The sequence below is a fragment of the Amblyomma mixtum genome, chromosome 3 (genome assembly GCF_055824585.1).
Source record: "Amblyomma mixtum isolate Tamu chromosome 3, ASM5582458v1, whole genome shotgun sequence".
Lineage (NCBI taxonomy): Eukaryota > Metazoa > Arthropoda > Arachnida > Ixodida > Ixodidae > Amblyomma > Amblyomma mixtum.
The window spans coordinates 207,621,174-207,641,817 of NC_143014.1; the positions used below are offsets into that span (position 1 = coordinate 207,621,174).

Below are 20,644 nucleotides of genomic sequence, written 5' to 3' on the forward strand. Positions count from 1 at the left end.
TAATTTTACTGTTCTGGAAATTAACTGCATTGCTTTTCATAAAAAGAGATTATGAGTGTCACAATTTGTAATAAAAAAAAACTGACATTTTTTCACCCTATACTTATCTTGACACTGACACAAAAACGTTGTGTACCTGAAATCGACTCGACAGCTGATATGGGTCAAGAGTTCGTTGCGACCTCAGCCACATTTTCAGGTGAACCTCAATTGCAGATACAGGTTTAGACCATGCACGTGGATAGCCAACCTTGAACTTCAAACCAAAATGTGCAGTGTGGGAAAGAGCGTTTACGAATCTTAGTGGTGAAGTTCCTTGGTGGTGGCTCAGCATAGTGATCATCGGTGTCAGAGGCATACACATGCCTTCAGTAAATTTTCCCGTGCTTTCTGCGCCTTCATTAGTTTCATTTTCTGTATTCAAAATTGATGTGTACTGGGCCATGTGCAACTTCTTTCTAGCATTGTTGTAGCAGGCTGAAAATAAAATGGGAAGTGAATAATGGAAGAAAGAAGCAAGGCCTTAGCTGTTAACAGCAAGCATTTACATTTCATGAGGTATTATGAAGAGCCCCAGTTTTCGTAACAGATATGCCTTTGACTTCGATGGCATGCCTTTGCCAAGAGAGATCAGGGTCAGTGTTCCTACCGGCCATTTGTGCAGCGGTGTCTCCACTTCCTGGAGGCCAAGCATATGTTTCTTCTTCAATCCGTTTGCATGGTACGACTGCCCCCGAGTTTGACTCAAGAAAATGAACAACGGCAAACACCATCTGTAAAATACAAACACAAAAACCAAACAGTGCATTACTTCTAATTATCGTTATAGCATTCTAAACTGTGGGCTGGTGGTACCTTATTGTAAGTTTAATGCAAAACTACCTGAACTTTGTCTTGCATGCTTTGATTGCTACACTTTTGGTGTATAGAAGAAATGATACTCAGTATAGTTTTCATAAAATTCCTTCATTAATCATTTGTTTTTTCTGAACTTTAACCTTCAAATAATATTTTTTTCAGTACCAGGGATGCAGAATGCAATAATTACAAGCTCAAGAAAGCTCCTTTATGATATATCCTCAAATTAAGTATGCAATAATTAATTTGCAGATCAAAACCGCATTTTCAATGTCTCCACTAGCTAGACTACATTAAGAATGGTAGGCTAAATTTATTTTCATTATGAAGTTACTTTTTCTTTTCCTTTTAGAATGAAAACAAAAGCCAACATGTGTGATGAAAAAACCATTACATATGGTGGTTTTGTGCATGAAGGCACAGAAAAGCACTCAAAATTCCTAACACATCCTGTGCTATGTCTACAACAATTCTCATACTGCTGCCCCCTTTTACATAGTTTGAAAGTAAAATGACTGTCTTGTAGTATACTCTACCTGCATCAAACAAGCCGGTGTAATAATGTTTCAGTGAGGCAATCTCCATTCTTACAAAGGACTACTGGTTTAAATTCATTTTCGGCATTTTGCCCCGTTGACTGCCCATTGCTCTTAGCATCCTGATCTTCCATTCTGGCTGTCTGCTGCCCTTTCCTCACCGCCATTTCTTTGTCGCCTGAATCTTCGCCGAGTTCTTGCAGTTGGTTTCATCTCTTGCTATTGCATGGCCAAGTATATCCTCTTCAACTTGCACAGATGAAAAACACCTTGTGTCGTGGTGCTCTTTTGCCAAAGATGCCCTTCAACCATTAAAATTCATCATCATGAAATGGTCATGTGTCATCCATGTTCCTTTCTCAAATATTTATAGAGTCTGGTATAATCTTGGTTCTGCAGAGGGCTTTTGATATCCAAAAGTAGTCTCTATGCATCCAGTTGGCCACAACAATAAGGCTTTCTGTTTATTTGGGGTCTATCCATGCTTCAAAATTGGCAGTACATTACTGCTCATGCCACATGTCGCAGAGGCAACATGACATACTGCTCAAAGTATCTTACTGGCCCTTGGTGCACTGGTAACCTAACCAGCTTTCTCACATTTTTGAGTGGCCAGCACTTTAATGGTGACAAGCACGAAACCTTGTGAGAGAACTAAAAGGCTTGGTAAAAAGATGTTCTGTATTGCAGTACTGTTGCCCAGTTATGCATGGCTGATCATCATTCCTCTGAAAAGCAAAGTTCAGCCCTACTACTATGCAGTCATCAACAAGACATAAACAGCCTTTCTTATCAACTGCCAGAGTAAATGCAGGAAACTTTGCCTCCCAGTACTGTGATGGTCTGCAATCTTCAGGCAGTGTCCCATTACTGTGTTCATCACAAAAGGCACTTTCAGTGTGCGGACGGAAAGTGCGAGCAGCAAGGAACAGTTGCTCATGCACCCGATTGCAGATTTGCTGCAGATGTTGGTTGCGCTTCCGGAGCATTTTTTTCAAGTGCTGAAAGTTGTTTTGAAATGTAAAGGCACTGAGCGAATCCAATGCTCCATGAATTTCCACATCCTTAGACAAGTGGATGAGGCAGTGAACGTTGTCTGATGCATGTTCAGGCCCATACAAATCACAAAAGGTTCTCACAAAGTACACAAGTAGCTCGTGTGCATACTGTGACTGACTGCAGCTCAGTTCCTCGTCTACAAGTATGGAAATGTCACAATGCAGGGTAAGAAAGTTGATATACTGAGGGTAAGGTAAAATACCACTCAGTAGCCTCGGTCCTGTGTACAGGAAAAACAGCCGCAGCTCAACAGCTTTCCAAGTCTTCCAAGTCTTCAAGTCCAAGTCTTCGAGGCCTCTGGGCTTTCGAGAAAATTCTCTAGGAATGTAGCTTTTCAAAGTTAGTCTGAGAGATGATATCAACTCTCTGTCTTTCAAAGCAATGCGAGTATCTGGAGGCTCACTAATCCAAAGACCGAGGAGCTTCTTCATTACGCCCAGGCATAGTAGATGCGTATAGTCTAAGGGCACATTTTTTATGACATCAGATAGGAGCTGCTATAGCAGAGATGTTCCATGGGGGTGCTCCAAGTCGCACTGTGCTCGAAATGACTCATCTGTGCGGAGTGGTGCATCAAGGTCCTGCCATTTATGTACTCGCCTTGCACTGTACATTTTGGGCAGCTGCAACAGCCTGCATGCCCTTTTGTGATGAACACGAAGGATCGTGCAGGAGCATCACAAACATTCTGATCAAGAGAGACACAAAGTCTGCATTTGTTTAGAATGATACCTTTTTCAGTGAGCTCTTTTACTTCATTCACAAATTTTCTGAGGAAGTCATTAGCAGGATCCAGCTTTGAAAGGCACACATAGGCTCCAACAACAAATGGTGAAATTTTGTTCCTTGTGTTTCTTACAACACTGAATGGCCCAAATTTGAGTAGTGGAGCTCTTAGATACCGGTAGACCATCTACATTAACTGCTAATTTCAACACCTCAGGAAGATCTTCAGTTGTTCTCAGTGCTGTCTGGAGTCCATACTCTAAACCAATGTGAAAGTACTGGCCTGGATGCATGTCTATGATCGTGAGTTGCCCTCTTGCTGAATGCGGGGTCTGCAGGAGAGAGCACGCCCTTTGGGCAATTCAGAATAGCAAGGATGTTGTCTCAGCAATTTCAAAAGGTCACTAAGGGCAACATGGGTGATGCTGTTCTTGAGGGGCCCAGTTCCTGAGACCTGTTTGTAGGCTGACTTCATTTTCTTCCTCCTTGGAGCCAGATGGCTGTTCAGATATCATCCGAGGAGTGCTCTTGTGTAGGACAATGCAGTGGGTCATATTCATGACATGGACTTGCGACACCACAGATTTCAGGCAGAAGAAGGGCTTCTTGTGAACCATCTGTTTCCATGTCACTACTGTGTGCCCTTAAGTCATCACCTATAACAGGAAGTGCCCTTTCACATGAATTGCTCTTAATAAGAAGGCTCTTGTGAACATTCTGCTTCTGCACAGCTTCTGGATGAACTCTGAGAAACATGGACACAACAAGATGAACCAGTGGATGCCTCATTGCACTGGCTACTGTGTCCTGCTCTCAAGAGCCAGGATACTTGTTTGTAAGCTGCGCTTGGGTGCTTTGAGTTCATTGCTGCAGATAGTCCTATGTATTAATCATAATTCCAGGGTCTCAATTTCAAACATCACTTGCATCTTCAGAATCGTTATTGAGAATTGAAGACATGCAATGGGTACAACTGGATGAGTGCTGCACAGAAAAAAAAGAAAAGAGAAATGGTAATCTAAAAGTTTGTTCAATACATGCTGACTTTATTATGCCCTTAACATAAGTGTAGAAATCAAAAATAAAGCAAGAAAAATTTTTGTACCAGCTGAAGAAGAGAACAGGCTTTCTTGAATCATTAAGTCAAGACTGTATCTAGCAGTGTTCAGGTCGCCGAGCTGTGGGTAGTATGCATTTTACGCCAGGGCTAGTTCCCAGCAGGATGCCTGAAGCTGCTTTGTCAAGAACAATAAAAGCTCATTTGTGCGCTAATCAGTTCTCCTATTGAAAATTCAAATTATGTGTCTTATGAAGGGGTCTACTCATATCCAAAATGGACTTATACACGACAATATACAGCAGTAAGAAGTGGAGTTTTTGTGCTGCTTTGTCTAAGTTTCCGTTCAAACTGCTCTCATGCATGCGCACAGTCCACTATGTAAACTTGCACTACATTCACAAAGCTACGATGGGAAGCTTGAAGGAGTTACTTGTTTAGGACAGAGGTATCCAGCTAACCATAAGCAGGCTGAAACTATCAATATGAGCACTATATATCTAGGGCCCTTTGTTTTCAGGTTTTATTTCTTGCAGAATTTTGGGGTAACAATTTGGCCCTATATTTTTAGCTCAAGTTGCGTACATATCCAGTTATTCAGTAAAATTTTCCGTAATTAAAGATTTTTAGGGACCTTTTTTTGCACCAAAAGACAATTTACTATAAGCTCTTGTTTTTGTCCAGAACACATTATGTCCTTTTTCTTGTTCAATATTTCACAAACATGGAAATGGCAAGTTGCACTGAAAAACTGTTTACTAAATCAATTTTTTTTTGTCACCCGTTACAATTATTTTTTTGTGTACACTAACAATCTCCTACACAGCACATTGTACACAGCGAAAACAGTCATTCAACATCACAGTGGCCATTTTAACATTCAAGTGCCCTGAAGCAGGCCCTCGTTAACCTGAACAGCAATTGATAAAATTATGCACATTAAATGCCTGGTCAATACTCTTGTTTTGGCCTATCACTGCTAAAAAAGTGGGTCTCAAATGCATCTCTCAAATTAAGCCACGTCATGAATAACAAGCATCGAATGAGGTATCAATAACCAGTTGAATAAAAACATTCCTCTGAAATAACCACAGGATATCTGCTACTTTTCATACGGTGCCTTCAGCTCTGCGTAGAAAAACATACATTATTGACATGTTCTTTCTTTTCAGTACATATCATAGCGAGAACATGATTTCCTTGCCATTGTGTATTTTCTAAAAGGACTATTTTCGGGCAGAAAACACATTTAACCCAACTCTTAAGAAATATGTTTGGGGTGCAAGAATGGGAAAAATTGTGCTTTAATCAAAAACGAAAGAGTATACACATCTAATGGTCATCCAGCTCTTCACAATACCCATATTTATAACACACCACAACAGTTTCACGGAATTAGTGATATGCAGAGTTGTATTCATTTTCTTTATGATGACCAGGGCCAACACAAATTGTGGGGATCTAAAGAAATATGCAGGTGGCATAATTACCTAGAATATAGATTCCAGCTGTATTTCCTCCCATCCAGTTAACTCTGCAGAGCATTTTGTAACAGTAGCAAAGCAAGTCGTGATGGCAGATCCTTTTTCTTGTTTTGATAGCTATATATTGCGGTAGGCTTGACCGAGAACAATCAAATCAGAAGTATCTGCCCTCCCGGCTTCTATGAAAATTATTCCACATTTACCTCCTCCACCCCTTCCCCTTCATCAATCCCAAATGGAATATAAGCTGCATTCGGCTCTAGGCTGTTGTGTCATGTTGTATGCTCTGCAGTGAGGATATGTGGCATGCGTACTTACTGTCAACACTCTTGTAACCCTCTTCTGCTTGGGCAGCGCTGCTATCTGCGGTATCTGAAAATAAATAAATAAATGGAGCCAGATAGGGTCGCCTTTCAGCAGAAGCACTGATGTTTGGGCCAGTTGGTGTTGATACATAATAGTAGAATTTCTCAGCACTTACAAGACTAAGATAGTAAACAAGCACGACAGGACGAATGCTACGCTTCCAACCGATACCTTACTGAAAAAAACCAACGCTGAAACGTGCACTAAAGAAGATTCTGACCTCTTCTTTTTATCACGGGAACTTTATCTATGTGCCCTGAGCATTTTTAGAAACTTCAAATTATTTCCTGTGCGGCCGATTTCCCTGTTAAATCAGATTAAACGTTCCGGCTCCCACCATTTTTTTTAACTGACCTCCGAGAGCAGGAGTCAACCAACGTGTGGAGTTCCTTTCAGGCAGTCGCGTGGCGGCTTCGCTTTCGCTTTTATTAAGGCGAAAGTCTTTAAGTGCTCATACTCGCAGCCATGACACTGTCCGTCCGTCCGTTACATCTGAAGTGAAAGTTGTAACTAGCCATTACTAGTCACAAGTCATGACTGACTTAACCAGTCACGACTAGCTAGTCATCAACTAATTTGTCATTACTAACTAGTCATTAACCAATTATATGACTAGTTAGTCATTAACTAATTAATCATTAATAACTATTCATTTGCTAGTCACAAACTAATTAGTGATAATTAGTCATGACCGTAGCCACTTCGTGTGTGCCTATGGCCGTCGTCTCGTTGGTGGCAAGCATAGTCATTCGCCTCGCGCACTTTAGATCGCCAAAGTGCCCCCTGAATTTATTAAGCATTAAATGCTTTTAGCTCCCGCTGTCGGCAGTGTGGTGACGTCACGCCGAGACCGAGAGCCAGCATCCGGGCACTGAATTCCACTCATCCGGGCACTGAAACGAGATCATCCGGGCACTGAAACGAGAGCATCCGGGCACCGTACGAGATTTAACGAGACTCTACGAGAGAGGGCCGTGGGGGGCCGCTTCCGCGCCGTCCCCAAGGATGGAGCTGCGGTCCCACACTCGCGCATGTAAAAGACCGGCCGCTGGGCCTTCAGCTCATGACGCTTGCCCCTTTGGCAGGCAGATACAATCGCGAAGTATTAGAACGCGCTGCTTATACATTCTTGTCAGGCCTGCGTCTCGTCGTGTCCGCGTGTCCGGGGAGGGAGTAAGCGTCTTAAGCGATTGCTTTGCGAGTGATACGCCATAGCAGAAGACTGCTCGCCGCTGCCGACAACGCCATGATTATGCGGCCGCTCCCAAAAGCGACCAGGCCACCACGGTTCGCGGCTGCCTACCTAAGCCCGCAATTGCAGGCGATCGCTTCGACGCAACAAGAGCGTGGTGTGGTGAACACTAGACCCATTTCAAGATTTTGACTAGTACCATCTACAACCAATATGTGTTATGCCCGTAAACATTTCATGCTTACTCTACTCTCTATTACGGGAGAGGCAGATTTTTTTTATTTTTCTTAGGTATCATGAATAAATAGTTTCAGTCGCAGATAACCGCCGTATATTAGCCCACGGAAATAAAAATACGCGCGGACTCTGCTTTCGAAGACCACTCCGCGTATCAATTAGTGCACGTGTTAACTCCGCCGAATGGCAGAGCAGAGCAGCAAGCCGTTACGCGACTAGCTGAGAGGCACGTCCACGCGTTCTCCTCCTGCTCTCGGAGGTCAGTTCAAAAAGAAAAAAAATAGTGCGGGAGCAGGGACGTCCAATCGGCCGCACAGGACAATTATTCGAGGTTTCTTGGAGCGTGTAGGTCGAGCTCCTATGGTAGAAAGGCGAGCTCAGAATCCTCTTTAGTGCACCTTTAAGTACGGTCCTGCAATTCATCTCGAGGAAATCAATCTCAGTTTTCCATAAATGCCATTTCATTATATCATTCGCAGCACTAAGCTAGCTGACACACTGACTTCCTGCTAGTCTCCCAAGAAATTTGGTTTTTCGAAACAGGGGCTCTAGAAATGACCGCAAGCCTCGTTTGTAATCGGTGTGTGGTGCATATATGCGCGACTGCAATAGAAAAAAGTGAATAGTTTTCATTCGACGCCAGCCCTTCTATCCATTCGCCATGGCGGCATAGGGCCAATGTAAGTGATGCTGACATACTCATTAATGTATACTTTCGTTCCACAATTGAAAAGAAAAGGTAACATTAATTCCCAATAGCCCGCGGTCCAAAGGCCAGCTATTCCCAAAAGCCAGATATTTGGCGTGATTCACAGACACCGAAATAATTAAGAGACTACGACTCAACATCAACACCACGAACAGTTACAAAAGTAGCGCGCGTACTAGCTGTAAAAATACTGTTCTTTGAACGATAACTGTGGTTTGTCGCCAAAGGCAACAGCCGCGCGGCAATCCCAGCTTGCCGTATCTTGAAAACCAGGAATTTGACATAAGCATCATACCAGGCACCTCACCGAAAGCGCGCCACGAGACGTACATGAGTCTCGCATCGACCGCGGTAAGTGCCGCTTCGCGCCAAAATGAACCCCGGCGAGCTGCGCCGACTGCCGGCTCGAGGATGTCACGTTTGCACCACTTTGCAAGATATTATGCCTAGAAAAAGCAGCACTTGCGGGGCTGTCCTGACGGCTAAAAACCGAATACCACGCACCAGGCAACCAAACGCCCCGAGGAGGACTGCACATGCATACACGCCAGGTCCTAAACTTCAAAAAGGGTAAAAAAAATAACAAAAGTAGCCAACGCGTCGCCGAAGTTCCGAAGTAGCCGAAGTGTCAAAAGTAGCCAAAGAAGCGCCTAAGTAAAAAAAACTATAGTAGGATACAACTTAAAAAAACAGCAGTTGCTAACACTGGGCTGCGGTCCGCGGCGTCCTGTATTACTCCCCTGGCCAATCGCAACATTGAACGAAATCAGCCTTTTAATGCTTCACTATATCAAACAATCCACGTATAAAAATTATAAAGCTCAGAGTCTTTTTCTTGTGATAAGCTTCTTGTTTAGGGAACTAGAAACGTTTAAGTAGCAGACTAATTTTTTGTCGTGGAGGAATTCTGTGCGCAGAGGCTGAATGTGGGCGGAGCTTGTGGCGCTGCAGTCGCTAGCGGGCTCGCGGTAGGCAAGAGGCCAGGGAGTGGCATCGAGTTCGTGTGGTGCAGCGCCGGTTTTCAAGGCTTGTAGGCGCGTTTTGAGTTTCTGAGAATCATAGCAGGGGTTGATGCTTTCAACTAAGTATTCCTCGAAGTACACAGGGTCGCGTTGGTCATGTACGGCGTATTTCGCCACAGTGTGTATTGTATTATGGCTAGAAAGGTTTTTGGCCGTTGGTTTCTACCCTCGGGATTGAATAAAATAATAAGTTTTTGACACTGCACTAGGCAGAATGATTTTACCTCGGGGCAGTGGTGAGGGAAGCACTGTCGTTTTTTTTTCGGCACAGCCGACGTGCGCTCACCGTCTGTTGACACGTGTCGCGCAGTGCGAAAAGTGGGGACAGCGTCGATCGTGTCCCGATTTCATCTGTCTCGCGCTGTTTCTAGCCGTCAGATCAGGCACCAGCCAGGCCGACTTCTCCCCTTCTTAGACTGGTTGAATTGGTGAAAAGTTTGGATTCCTGAAATTATATTCTTTCCTATCTATCCCTGGGTCTTCTGTTTGGTGACGAAAAATTACAGCAAAATATTCAGTAGAAATTCATAAAATTACGGTTTTTCGATCTGCGGTCGTCAAAAATTGTGAGGTAAGTGGGTTTCTGATGGTCCTGGCACGTCGTAAACTCTGCAGGTTTCCGACGACGGAGCACCACAATGGTAGCATCACTACGAAGAAGAGGGATCAGAGGTTTCGTTGATTTCAGTGCCGCATTTCTTTGACCAAAGCGAAAGCGAAGAGGCCATAAACGAGGGAATAAACTTGAAGGTTTGTTTTGTGATCTACCACATTTTCTGCGATTGGCATCACACACCCCTTCGTAAATTTGTAACGAATGAAAATAGAATGGCTCTATTGGTCGCGAACGATTCCAGAGACGTTGAGGAGTGCAATAAATCTCTCGATTTTTCTCCTACATGAGCAGTAGTATGTTAGTTATTTTTATAAGAAAAGTTTTCGTGTGACTATAAATCTACGAGTACTGAGAATATATAAATAAAAAGAAGTAATTCCGCCATCATAGAGCACAGGGGTTTGGGAACATGCTGGCATAAAAAATTTCCGCACTTTCTAATTAATTATTCAAGACCCGGGGTGACTTGACGAGCGTGTTGATTATAAGTACCCAAGAACTGTACCAGGTATAACTGAAAATAAAAGGAATTACTAAAATTAGCAGAGGAGTTTTATATTTGCACCAAATTTGGTTACATACCTCATGCATCAATAAAGAAAACACTTTTCATTGACTCATCCCCTGTCAATCTTGCTACGTGCCTCTGTTGGTAACCCGCCTGCGGTTGCTTCTTTCCAAACAGGCTTCTCGATCATGTACTCCTTCATGAAGCAGCTTATGACACATGCATGATGCAATGAAAAGCATGTGGCTTTAAGCACACTTAAAGTACGCTGTTCGAAGCATGCAAACGTGACCGCACAACTTACCAGAGCTCTTTGTACTAGAATCACATAATTATGTCGCTCCTGTTAAGAAATAGATTCAAGTACATAATAAATGCGCTAAAACGCGCCATTATACGTTCATATAACTTCTAAACACGTTAAAACATGCTGTGCTATCAACAAAATAACGCACTCCTTGGTGGTGAGTGACCCTGCCGCCGCCCGTGCACACCAGCTCAGGGTGATAAATACTTGCGCAGCTACATACATGCTTTTTTTCCTTGCGCAATTTTAAGCGTACCATGTCGTTGTTCAGGTTAATGAGCACAGCAATTTCCCTGCTATGAAGTATGTTGACTGGCAGCGCCGGTACACATCCAGACTTCGCGCTTTTACTACGGTGGCCCATTTCCTAATGCGGTATTTATTTGAGAGAAACCTATTAAGGCTAATCTACTTTTCCGTTTTAAGATACTACGCGGATCCAGCAGTGACGCAGCTGGTCAGTACATGCTGCTTCTGCAGTGCGCAGTCATGATGCAGCCGCCGGTAGCTGCGGCAGCTGCGGTAGACACGTGCAGGCGGAACTTGCCTACTGCGCAAAAGTCGCTACGGACATCAGCGCCACCGCATCCTCGTGACGTCGCGGGGTGAAGGAGGTCTATAGGAGGGAGCATGATGTCATAATCTTAAAGCCTAGTCAAAAAAAATAAAAAATATAATAGAAAGCATCATGGGAAATAGGTCCTCACGTGACAAGGCAGCGGTTGCTCTTAGCCGGATTTCGGTTTCGGTTTCGCTCTCTCGCTGTGTTGTGTCAAGAACGCCGTCCTGGGGGCCTCATCACAATCACAAACGAAAAACTCTTGCTACTGTCACTAATGGCAGCGCCTGTAAGGTCGCAGTAACGAAAGCTGCATTATTCTATAGGACGGTATCTGCCGTCGTCTTTCGACAAGGGCAGCCACTTCCCGAGCAACGGCGTGAGCCCACAGCACCGCGACAACTCCGAGCATCAGCTCCGAAACCGACAAACAAGCTAACGCCGAGGGCCGGGAGACCCGCGCAGGGGCAGACGTAAAGCCGCCGGCACTCTCCCTCGACAGCGAGAGAGATAAATACTTTAATGGTGCATTTCACGTCGGAACCGCGTATGTGTGCGAGCGTATTCGGCGCGATTGTGCCTCGAGAATAGCGGAGAATGGCGGGCCCATGGGCGGGCCGAAGTCCGCCTGCCCGAGAAATAGCATCTTGCGCAGCGCGCCGGAGCGCTCGTTAAACACGCCCGTCAGCATATAGCACACAGCGACGTTAGTTCAAATGCGCAGTGCCCACCGACGAACCCTTTGATGAAAAGTTTACCGGCAGTTCTCTACAGTGCACCCAAAAACTCAAGAGTGTAATCAGCAGAAGTGTTGAGACGCGGAGCCTTCAGACAACCTCGAGCTCGGTACGTGTTCCGCCAAAGCCTGCAAGACAGGCGCTGCGCTTCTGCGCTACATCGGAGCACGGACGTTCTCTAAAAAGCACCGCGATCCAAGCTGGTTGGCACTCTGGTAACTGTGGAGGGCCTATTTCCCAAGAGTCAGTGCGCAAAAGGGCCCTCGGCAGCGGCGTCAGAGGAGGATGGCTTGCAGAGGCTGAGCGCGTGACGTCATGCTCCCTCCTAGTTTTTTTTTTTTCCTCCATGCCTAAGTTGCAGAAACGCGGCACCAGAAGAATAAAAGTCGCAATAAATTTATAAATCTTGCAGGATGCAGGTTAACAGTGGATGCGAATCCCTTTGAAGTAAAAAAAAAATCGCTAATCAGATGAAAGGAAATACCTGAACTAGCCACCACACCCCAAGCAACCAGCGATATCCATCGGCCGGCCGTTGGCCGTCCGTTTCGGACGTTCCGGACAGCCGACGGACGTCCGCGAACAGCCGGTGGACGTCCGTCGGCCGTCCTATAGGCGTCCAAAGGGACATGTTTGTCCGGCCAACGGACATCGATTTCGGACGTCCGTTCCCGGATCTTTCTCGGATGTTTGCATATATGGCACATGCATACTTTCTTCGTGTCCGCGGGGCAATAAAATGAAAAAGCAACTGAAAGTACAGTGAGAATATTTTATTGTGACTGTACATCAGCACAGGACTGAGTTCTCAATAAGACGTAAAACTTCGAGTGCACACCCATCTTCCTACTTCCATGATGAAGCGGAAGCGAACAGCTTTCTGCAAAAAATGAAAAGAAAAAGGTTAGTACTCAAGCCCACACCAAATCTAAGACCATGACAAATTCAAAAAATGCTTGGCAACTTTGTTATTATTCACGTTAATGAAGCCCAAAATAACACAGCGGTGACAGACGCACCGACATAGTCATCATCCTTGACACCAGAAGGTATTCTATGCCTGCAAGAGGCCAAGAGCTAGGAAATTGAGCATTTTTCATGATGGCACCCGCCCTACAACCCACCTGTTCAATGCAGTCTCTAATTTCAGAGTTCTGCCCTCCTTTCCCTAGACTCAAGCAAAAACCAGTGTCAGGACTGCTGACAAAAAGATTATGCCTGCGCCACATTGCAAGAGATCATGATAAGTAACACAAGTCTCAACCCATCTGTAGCCCACACCATAGTATAGCCATAACATAACTCCAACTCTCCCGCGAGAGAATGTTACAGATCCTGCTCCATTGTCATAAAAGTAATTCCCAAGCAGTGTACTGTACTTACCTCCGTAGGCCATGCCGTAGGCAATCACACTAGGCCTTCTTTCATCCGAAGTCGGTGTAGTACGATATTCCAACGTTCCAGGAGGGCTTCAGGCGCTTGCCGCATCCTTCGAATTGTTCAAGTTACACACCACTTTCGTCCGCAGACTAAAAAAAGCCACACATTCTAGTAACAGAGCTCAACAGAGCTCAAAAGGGTCACCACGCTTCGCAGGAAACTGACAACGCCGCCATTAAGCCGCTGCACTCTGTGGCTGATGGATTGGATTGGGCTGACTACAAGTTGCATTTATGATGATGATGATAGCGGAGTTCGGCGCGAGTTTTGAATTTACAAGTGGTTTCAATCGCGTTTGACCACGGCGGACACGATGTCGCTACTGATTTTTAGATGTTTTTAGATGTAAATTAGTAAGTGATTTACTGTAAAATTGTGCAGCACTCGCTCCTACCCTTAAATAAATTTAGTTCAGCAGTGGCCCTTGCACTGCAAGTATAGGACTAGGGAATTGCGCGAATTTACAAAAGTCCTCAAGTCAAACCCTGCAGCTCATAGAAATAATTTCTCCAAAGCAGATATGCAGATATTGACGCAATTTCGCACACATTAGCCAATAAAACTGACAAAATTTCTTTCGCGAATAAAATTTTCTAGGTTAAAAAAGCGAACTCTACAGTATACATACTCGAACGGCGCGAATTTTCTGTGTGAAAAATTAGAAAAAAACTCTATACTCATATCCTGAGAATATACTCCACCGTACATCCCTCGGACGTACACCTTGTCTCTAATGCGGATATACAAAAGCGGATACTGTCCGTACGTCCGGCGGATGTACGAATACGGATATCCGAAATCGGATTGTGTTCGTACGTCCGATGGACGTCCGATCTCGGCAAAGGACGTTCGGATCTAGCTCGTACGTCCGACGGATATCTGTGGTTGCTTGGGACCTGAACTTCATGGGATAGGAGCACGGAAACGCGCGAAGAATTTCTGAAGGGAGTGAAGCTGTGGGAAAAGTAAACAGAAGAGTTTTTCTTCTCTGCAGAGAAGAAATAATTTGAGTTCCTAAGCCACTGCTATAGCAATTTGAATTCCCATATAAATATGGCATGCGTGGCATTGTTTTTTGCACGAAGTTTCTGCTTTGCTCTGTAAACAATGGGCATGATTTCATGCGTATTTCTTTTTCCGTTTTTCTCCAGTGATCTTTTTTTTCCAGCTTTCTATCGTGCAGTTCATTCGAACAGAAGGAATTGAAGGCAATGCACTGCTTTGGCCAAAGCATTTCAGGCGACACTCCTTTCAGCTACTTATGACTCCCTTGAAGCTCGAGATCTATATCGCTGTACGATACGAAGATCCTTCCTCATCACGTTTCAAAGCTTTTCGGTCTTCGACGTTCCCCACTAGTCGGCTAAAAAGAAACCATGTGCCCTGAAAATTTTAACCAGCACTGTGTGGGCTGGCATATGCGGCCGATCAATGCGCTTTGGACCCGTAGTCAACTGAGGACACAAGGTACTACATCAGCTAAGTAGCAAGCCACTTCCGTGTTTACCTGAGACGCATTCAGTGAATGGAGATAGGACATTTCTTATTGCTAGTTCTAGCTAAATATCAGTATTGCATAGCGCAGGCGGAGTTTCGGAATCTCGGCTGGGAGAACACCGGGGCGAGAAGTATTAAGGCGACAGCCTTTTATGGCTCATACTCGCGGTGTCCGTCCGTAAGCTGGAATCGTGCCAAGTGGGGCTTCTCCTCAACGCAGCGGCGCAACCTCCTCCCCTCCTTAGCAACCGGCGCGCCGGTGGGGGCGCAGCTGTGCATAGCAACCTATAGCAACCGTGACATCACACAGTAGCGGTAGAACGAGCGCGCGCGCGTCGGCGGTGCACCTTCGCGGACGTCTCGCTGCAGTCGAGTGAGTGAGACGCATGGTTCCGAAGCGGTCCAGTGATTCCGCGCCAAGCGGTTCGGGGAAGCGGCAGCAGACGACGGATTCCCCCAACACCAAACGCCAGAATAACAAGGAGCGAATGCGCATGCGACGACTCAACATGACACCAGATGCGAACCACAAGGCTTTCGCCAAGCACACTTTAGAATTTCCAGAGTGCCTTCGGTATTTTTTTTTTGAAGTCTAGGACACGATTGCAGGTAAATTTTCAACAAAAGGGCAGGCACCTTAGAATAATAGTGTTCACATGTGGCATTCTAACGCACTCAGGCAAAGATGCACTCGGATCATTGGCAAAAAATTAGGTCCAATATTAAGTCCTAACTTCGAATTCAACTGTAGCCAAAAAGTAGCCATGAAGCCAGGTTCAAATTTTTATCGCCAAGAGGTCCTAGCTAATTTGCCATAAAGTAGCCAAACCTGGCAACCCTGGTCTATTGTGCCCAAGCGCAGCACCGCTCACCTAAACGTTTGAAACTACTGCTGTTTTTAATCAATTAAAGTTGGTAATATATTTTAGGTTATTAAATAACATACGTTTAGTGAGCTGTAAATCAAAATAATTGTGCCAATTTTATTTTCGATATATTAAAACTAATTAAGCACTAACTATTAAGGCTTAACCGAACTTTTACAAATGTCGGCCACTATGGGGCTTCTTTTGCGTCACAGGGCGTTTGCTTCGTTTTTCTTGAAAAGTATTGGTCCCGTACATCGCCTTTTTGGGACTAATATGACCTGTTTTTTTTTATTAGCGTATTTACTCACAACATTCAGTCCAAGAGCGACATTTCTAGAACATTGCTGGGCACTAACTTGGTTTTATTTGTCAATGTATGTCCCGCTATGATTCCTGAAAAACATCGCTTGCCTGACACTATGGGACCTGGACATTCCATCCTTCTTTGGAGTTTGTGAGGAGGTACGTTGTTTGCTGGGAATGTTGAGAAGGACGATGATGACAGCTAACCCATAACTAAACCATAACAGGCGCATCACACGCGAGGCACTCGACATAATAGACATAGCGAGGTGATTCACTAGCTCACAACACGAGTAAAATGCTGTGAAATCTCTACGGGCACAGAAACGACAGTAACGCCAATGACGACAACGAAGAACGCACACAAGTAGTAGACCAATTTAAATGCAAACTAAGGTGTTTCCTACGAGTGAGCTCCAATAGGATGTAGCGACATTTTAATGTAAAAAAGTAAAGCGAGGATTTTACTCACCTCATTATATCGAGGCTTAATTGTAGTAGCACTGTCTGTTTTCTTCCTTCCTGCTTTCCACGTGTGCTTTTGTCGCGATGCGCTATGAAAATATAAAGATTCTATAGCAGAGCACATAAGCTTAAGTGCAAATAGTTACGTTTGTCGTTGGGCATTTTACTGTACAAAGAGCGTTCACATGAAACTCACAAAAGAAAGACAACTACATGTGAGGCTTGAAGCACCTACAGTAACAACAGGAGGCCTTTCCTTGTCATACTTAAATCCTTATGTGCAGCACACAAGTTATGCAGAAGTCGTACATCAGGCGGAATTTAATAATATAGTCTTTGTTCACAGGAACTGCGAGTCGGTTTGCTCACAGCAGACACAATTAATCAAAATGAAATTCACCATTCCACTGCTTTATTACGAAAATCAAAATGCTCATATACCACATACAGATTTGTTTTCAAATACAGATGCCGACCGATTTTTCGGACTCAGTGGGACCCGAAAAATGGTCCTAATAATCGAACAGTCCGAAAAATTCAAGAAATTTTTTAAAACTTTTCTGCGAAAAACCACCTTTCAAAATCGCAAAAATTGCCGCTCCACATGTTCCGCCTACAAGCGATGTCTGAGTCATAACCATGTTTTCGTCATGTCCGCAAACTATCACATCATGATACCAGACAGTGCGACGCGGTCGCAGTCATGCCGCGCGGATGAATGCACTCGCTGCGTGAAGCAAGAACAGTCAGTTTGCATGGGCTGATGGCGTTCGCGAAGACCGAGAGGTAACCCATGGATAACCCACGGGAAGACGCGAGCGGAAGCGAGTGCCTCCGAATGCAGTCCCCCTCCAGTGGCACGCAGCAGCTGTCCCACTGTCCCGTTCTACTGTTTTCAAAGCGATCGCGCGTTCTTTGTAGACAATCTCGATGGCAACGGAGGGCATCCCATTACCTCGGATGGCAATGATGGAGAACAAATAGCCAAACCTATCCAAGCCAGTCCGATTGCGCCCGCCGATTTCGTTTAAATTCAAGATGGCGCTTTTCACGGTGGCGGGGAACGGGTTGGTTGTGACAGCGATGCCCGCTCGCGTATATATTATGCCGGAATAACCAACTTTCGGTTGAACAATGATCTCCAAAATATTGTTAGCGTACGAAAATTCGAACTTTTAGGCTCCACAAAGTCCGAAATATGGGTTCTGGATATGTACTTTCCTATGACGTGCGCCACAATTCCTCAGCGCAGTCCGAAACAATGCTCAAGTCCAAGTTATTGGAGTTCGAATATATAAGAGCCTGCATTTACATATATCTCACTTCACACTCCGAGCTAAGCACCGCATCATCGCTTCGCTGGTGGTGATGGTTTCCTGTTTCGATGTGGTTTTAATGCTCCAAAGCTGCACACAGCCTGTGAGGGATAGTGCAGTGGAGGGCTCCGGATTAATTTCAACCACTCGGCATTCACCATGCATTGAAAAAGCACAGCACACAGGTGTTTTTGTAATTCTGCCTCCATCGAAATGTGGCTACTGGGGTCGGAGTTCAATCCCATGGTATTGCGCTCAGCAGCCGTCACAAAAGACATTGCGCCAAGTGCTTAACTGAAAGGGAACCATTAATTGACATTCTTGACATGCAGTCCTGATCAGTGCTGTTCGATCCCCACAAGCCAAATGGCATAATGTTATGTCTTACAGGTCACTAACTATGAAAGTAATCAAAATGAGACAGCTAGGTGCACCAGTTTCATTTTACAAACTGTGCTCTGGGGCTGCTGAAATATGCAGTTTGTTAGTGTCACCATTCACTGCCATCGTTTAAGCACTGCTGAAAATAAAGGTCCATGTTTTCTCCATCAATGCATTAAATGCACTGTGCTGTGGCGAATACTCCATTATTAATGCTATGTGATCACTGCTTTGAGAAGCAGGAACAATAACACATGCAGAGCTACAATTACTCCACAAACACTGACATGTGGATCGTACGTGGTCACATGAATGAAGGAACAAGCACCCCTGTCACCTAGCATGTTCTTCGCAACTGATAATTTCACACTGCTACCCAGTGGTAAAACTTCTCAAGCACTACCTTCAATGTGCCCAGCTGTTAACCTCTTCAATGTAACTGGCATACAAGTATGATTTTCACTGCTCTGCGTTCAAAAATGCGCGTCAGAACACAAAGCTAACGTGCTTGGGGTGGTGCCATCATCTGTAGTATATATTTAGAAGCTTGTGTTACCATTTCTTCACTGGGAGTGTCAATTCAAGGTTGCAGATGCGCCAACCACTCCTCTCAGGGGGTTGTGGTCGCTCGGCGCTAGAGCCACACGCTCAACTTACGAAAAGGGTGTAGGCTTTTCTGTATGCAAGCATTCCTACGCTTGCAATTCTTCATTCAAACAATCGTAATAATGGTTCTGCCGTATGCTGTAACTTTGTAGAAGTTTTTTTTTTTATCACTCTTTCGCTGTGTCTGCGAAAAGGTGGCCGTCGTGCGCAATAGCTAAAGATTTAGCTGGCTATGCACCCACTGTCAAAAGGTTATGGAATGCGGCCTTCGTGAAAAAATTTCGTTCTTTTTGCACCTGCAACATACTGATTCTATCATTTGCATCCAAAACAGTCTGGCTAGCCCCTCAGTACAAGCCCCAGCATTCTGATCTGCCACAGTACTCACCCAAGCATTGAACAGCATCTAGGGCCAGTTGTGTTCCCTTCTCTGCGCAGAACAGGATGACACCAGCACAGTCCTGTACGTGCACAAAAAAAAGAATGAGAAAAAAAATAAACGCGACTGAAGCAACAACACGTAGCATAGTTTCCAGGGTCTGCAAAAGTGGAAATAAGGAGACAAGGGGTTGTGGATGAAGCAAAAGATGGCATTTCATGATACTGCAAGTTCACATCTTACTAGAGGTGTGTGAATATTCGAAATGTCAGATACAAATCGAACATATTTGTTATTCGGTTCATATTTGATTAAAGAAATCGATATTCGAGAATTTCCGAGTATTTAGAAGCGACTGAATACTATGCCAACTTTGATAAAGCCAACAGTTTCAAAACCACAGTATCGGGGCAAATTATCTGGTGAGCGAGATTAAAGTGTCAGCAAAATAGTAGAAAAGTCTTCTTCGCTTTCTTCGTCGTTTATCACGTTGGCTTCCGTTCCCAGTGTATTTTCGAATGCTATTCGGCTTGGACTTCCCCTGAAATTCTGCAAGTGGGATATATAGACGAGTTTATTGATTGCAAGCGCAGAGAGGTTGGCTGGAGAGATGAATATATGGCCAGCCACTTTGCAATGGGGAAGAGGATACGTTTGGGACTTTATTTATGTTCTTTCTTCATTCACTGAGAGGATGTCCGCTCAGCGTAGCGGAGAAACATCGAGAAAAATGACACGTGCTCATCAACGGTTGGCAGCAACTCTTTCCTTGTCGTCGTCTAGGTGCTTGGGTCGTGCTCCCAATACAGCACACTGATTAGTAAAGTCTCCAGATGGGTATACGTTTGGGACTTTATTGATGTTCTTTCTTCATTCACTGAGAGGATGTCAGCTCAGCGCAGCGGACAAACATTGAGAAAAATAACAGGTGTACATCAACGGTCAGCTGCAACTCTTTCCTCGTTGCCGTCGTCTCGCTCCTTGGCTAGTGCTCCGAAAATAGCATAAGTGATTAGTTGAAAAAAAACTTGTTTTATTGACGCATAGCTCATATTTTTTACAGGGAACATCCGTGCAAAGGGCACTGGTGAACGTTATTCAAAAAGCACCGGAGTAATCTCATTTCATTTCGAATTTCACTGGCAGGTCTCGAGGGGTGTGCAACGCGTCAAAACGCACCACAACCCGCAGTCTTGCACGACCTGCAGAAATAAATATTGTTTTCACGACAGTTTCTCTGGAATAGTGGCACAGCCACAGCGCAGCCTGAGCCCTACACGTTGTCCTGTTCTAAACTCTCTTTCTTCGTCTTCGAGGGCGATCATGCCGCTGTTGCGTATGTCCGCATTCTGAGTGCTGTTTCAAGGGCTCACTTTCTCTTCCATTTGCACAGCATCCATGTCGAGCTTTTCAGG

General features: G+C 44.7%; 1 protein-coding gene and 1 long non-coding RNA gene across 2 annotated transcripts in view; both read right to left on the bottom strand.

The window, feature by feature from the left end:
* Positions 1–20,644, bottom strand: part of LOC149353455 (uncharacterized) — a 59,871-nt gene that overhangs the window by 94 nt on the left and 39,133 nt on the right. Inside the window, exons 7-9 of the mRNA XM_089582578.1 lie at positions 19,239–19,311; positions 6,039–6,092; positions 650–773 (exon numbers count right to left, since the gene is read on the bottom strand). Of these exons, the coding sequence (XP_089438704.1) occupies positions 745–773; positions 6,039–6,092; positions 19,239–19,311 (156 nt within the window). The 3' untranslated portion in view covers positions 650–744. The remainder of the gene's footprint in view (positions 1–649; positions 774–6,038; positions 6,093–19,238; positions 19,312–20,644) is intronic.
* On the bottom strand, positions 12,732–13,591 carry LOC149353456 (uncharacterized). The gene is made up of 2 exons (XR_016289582.1): positions 13,357–13,591; positions 12,732–12,853 (listed from the first exon to the last, which is right to left on the bottom strand). It is a non-coding gene; the product is annotated as an uncharacterized LOC149353456 (long non-coding RNA).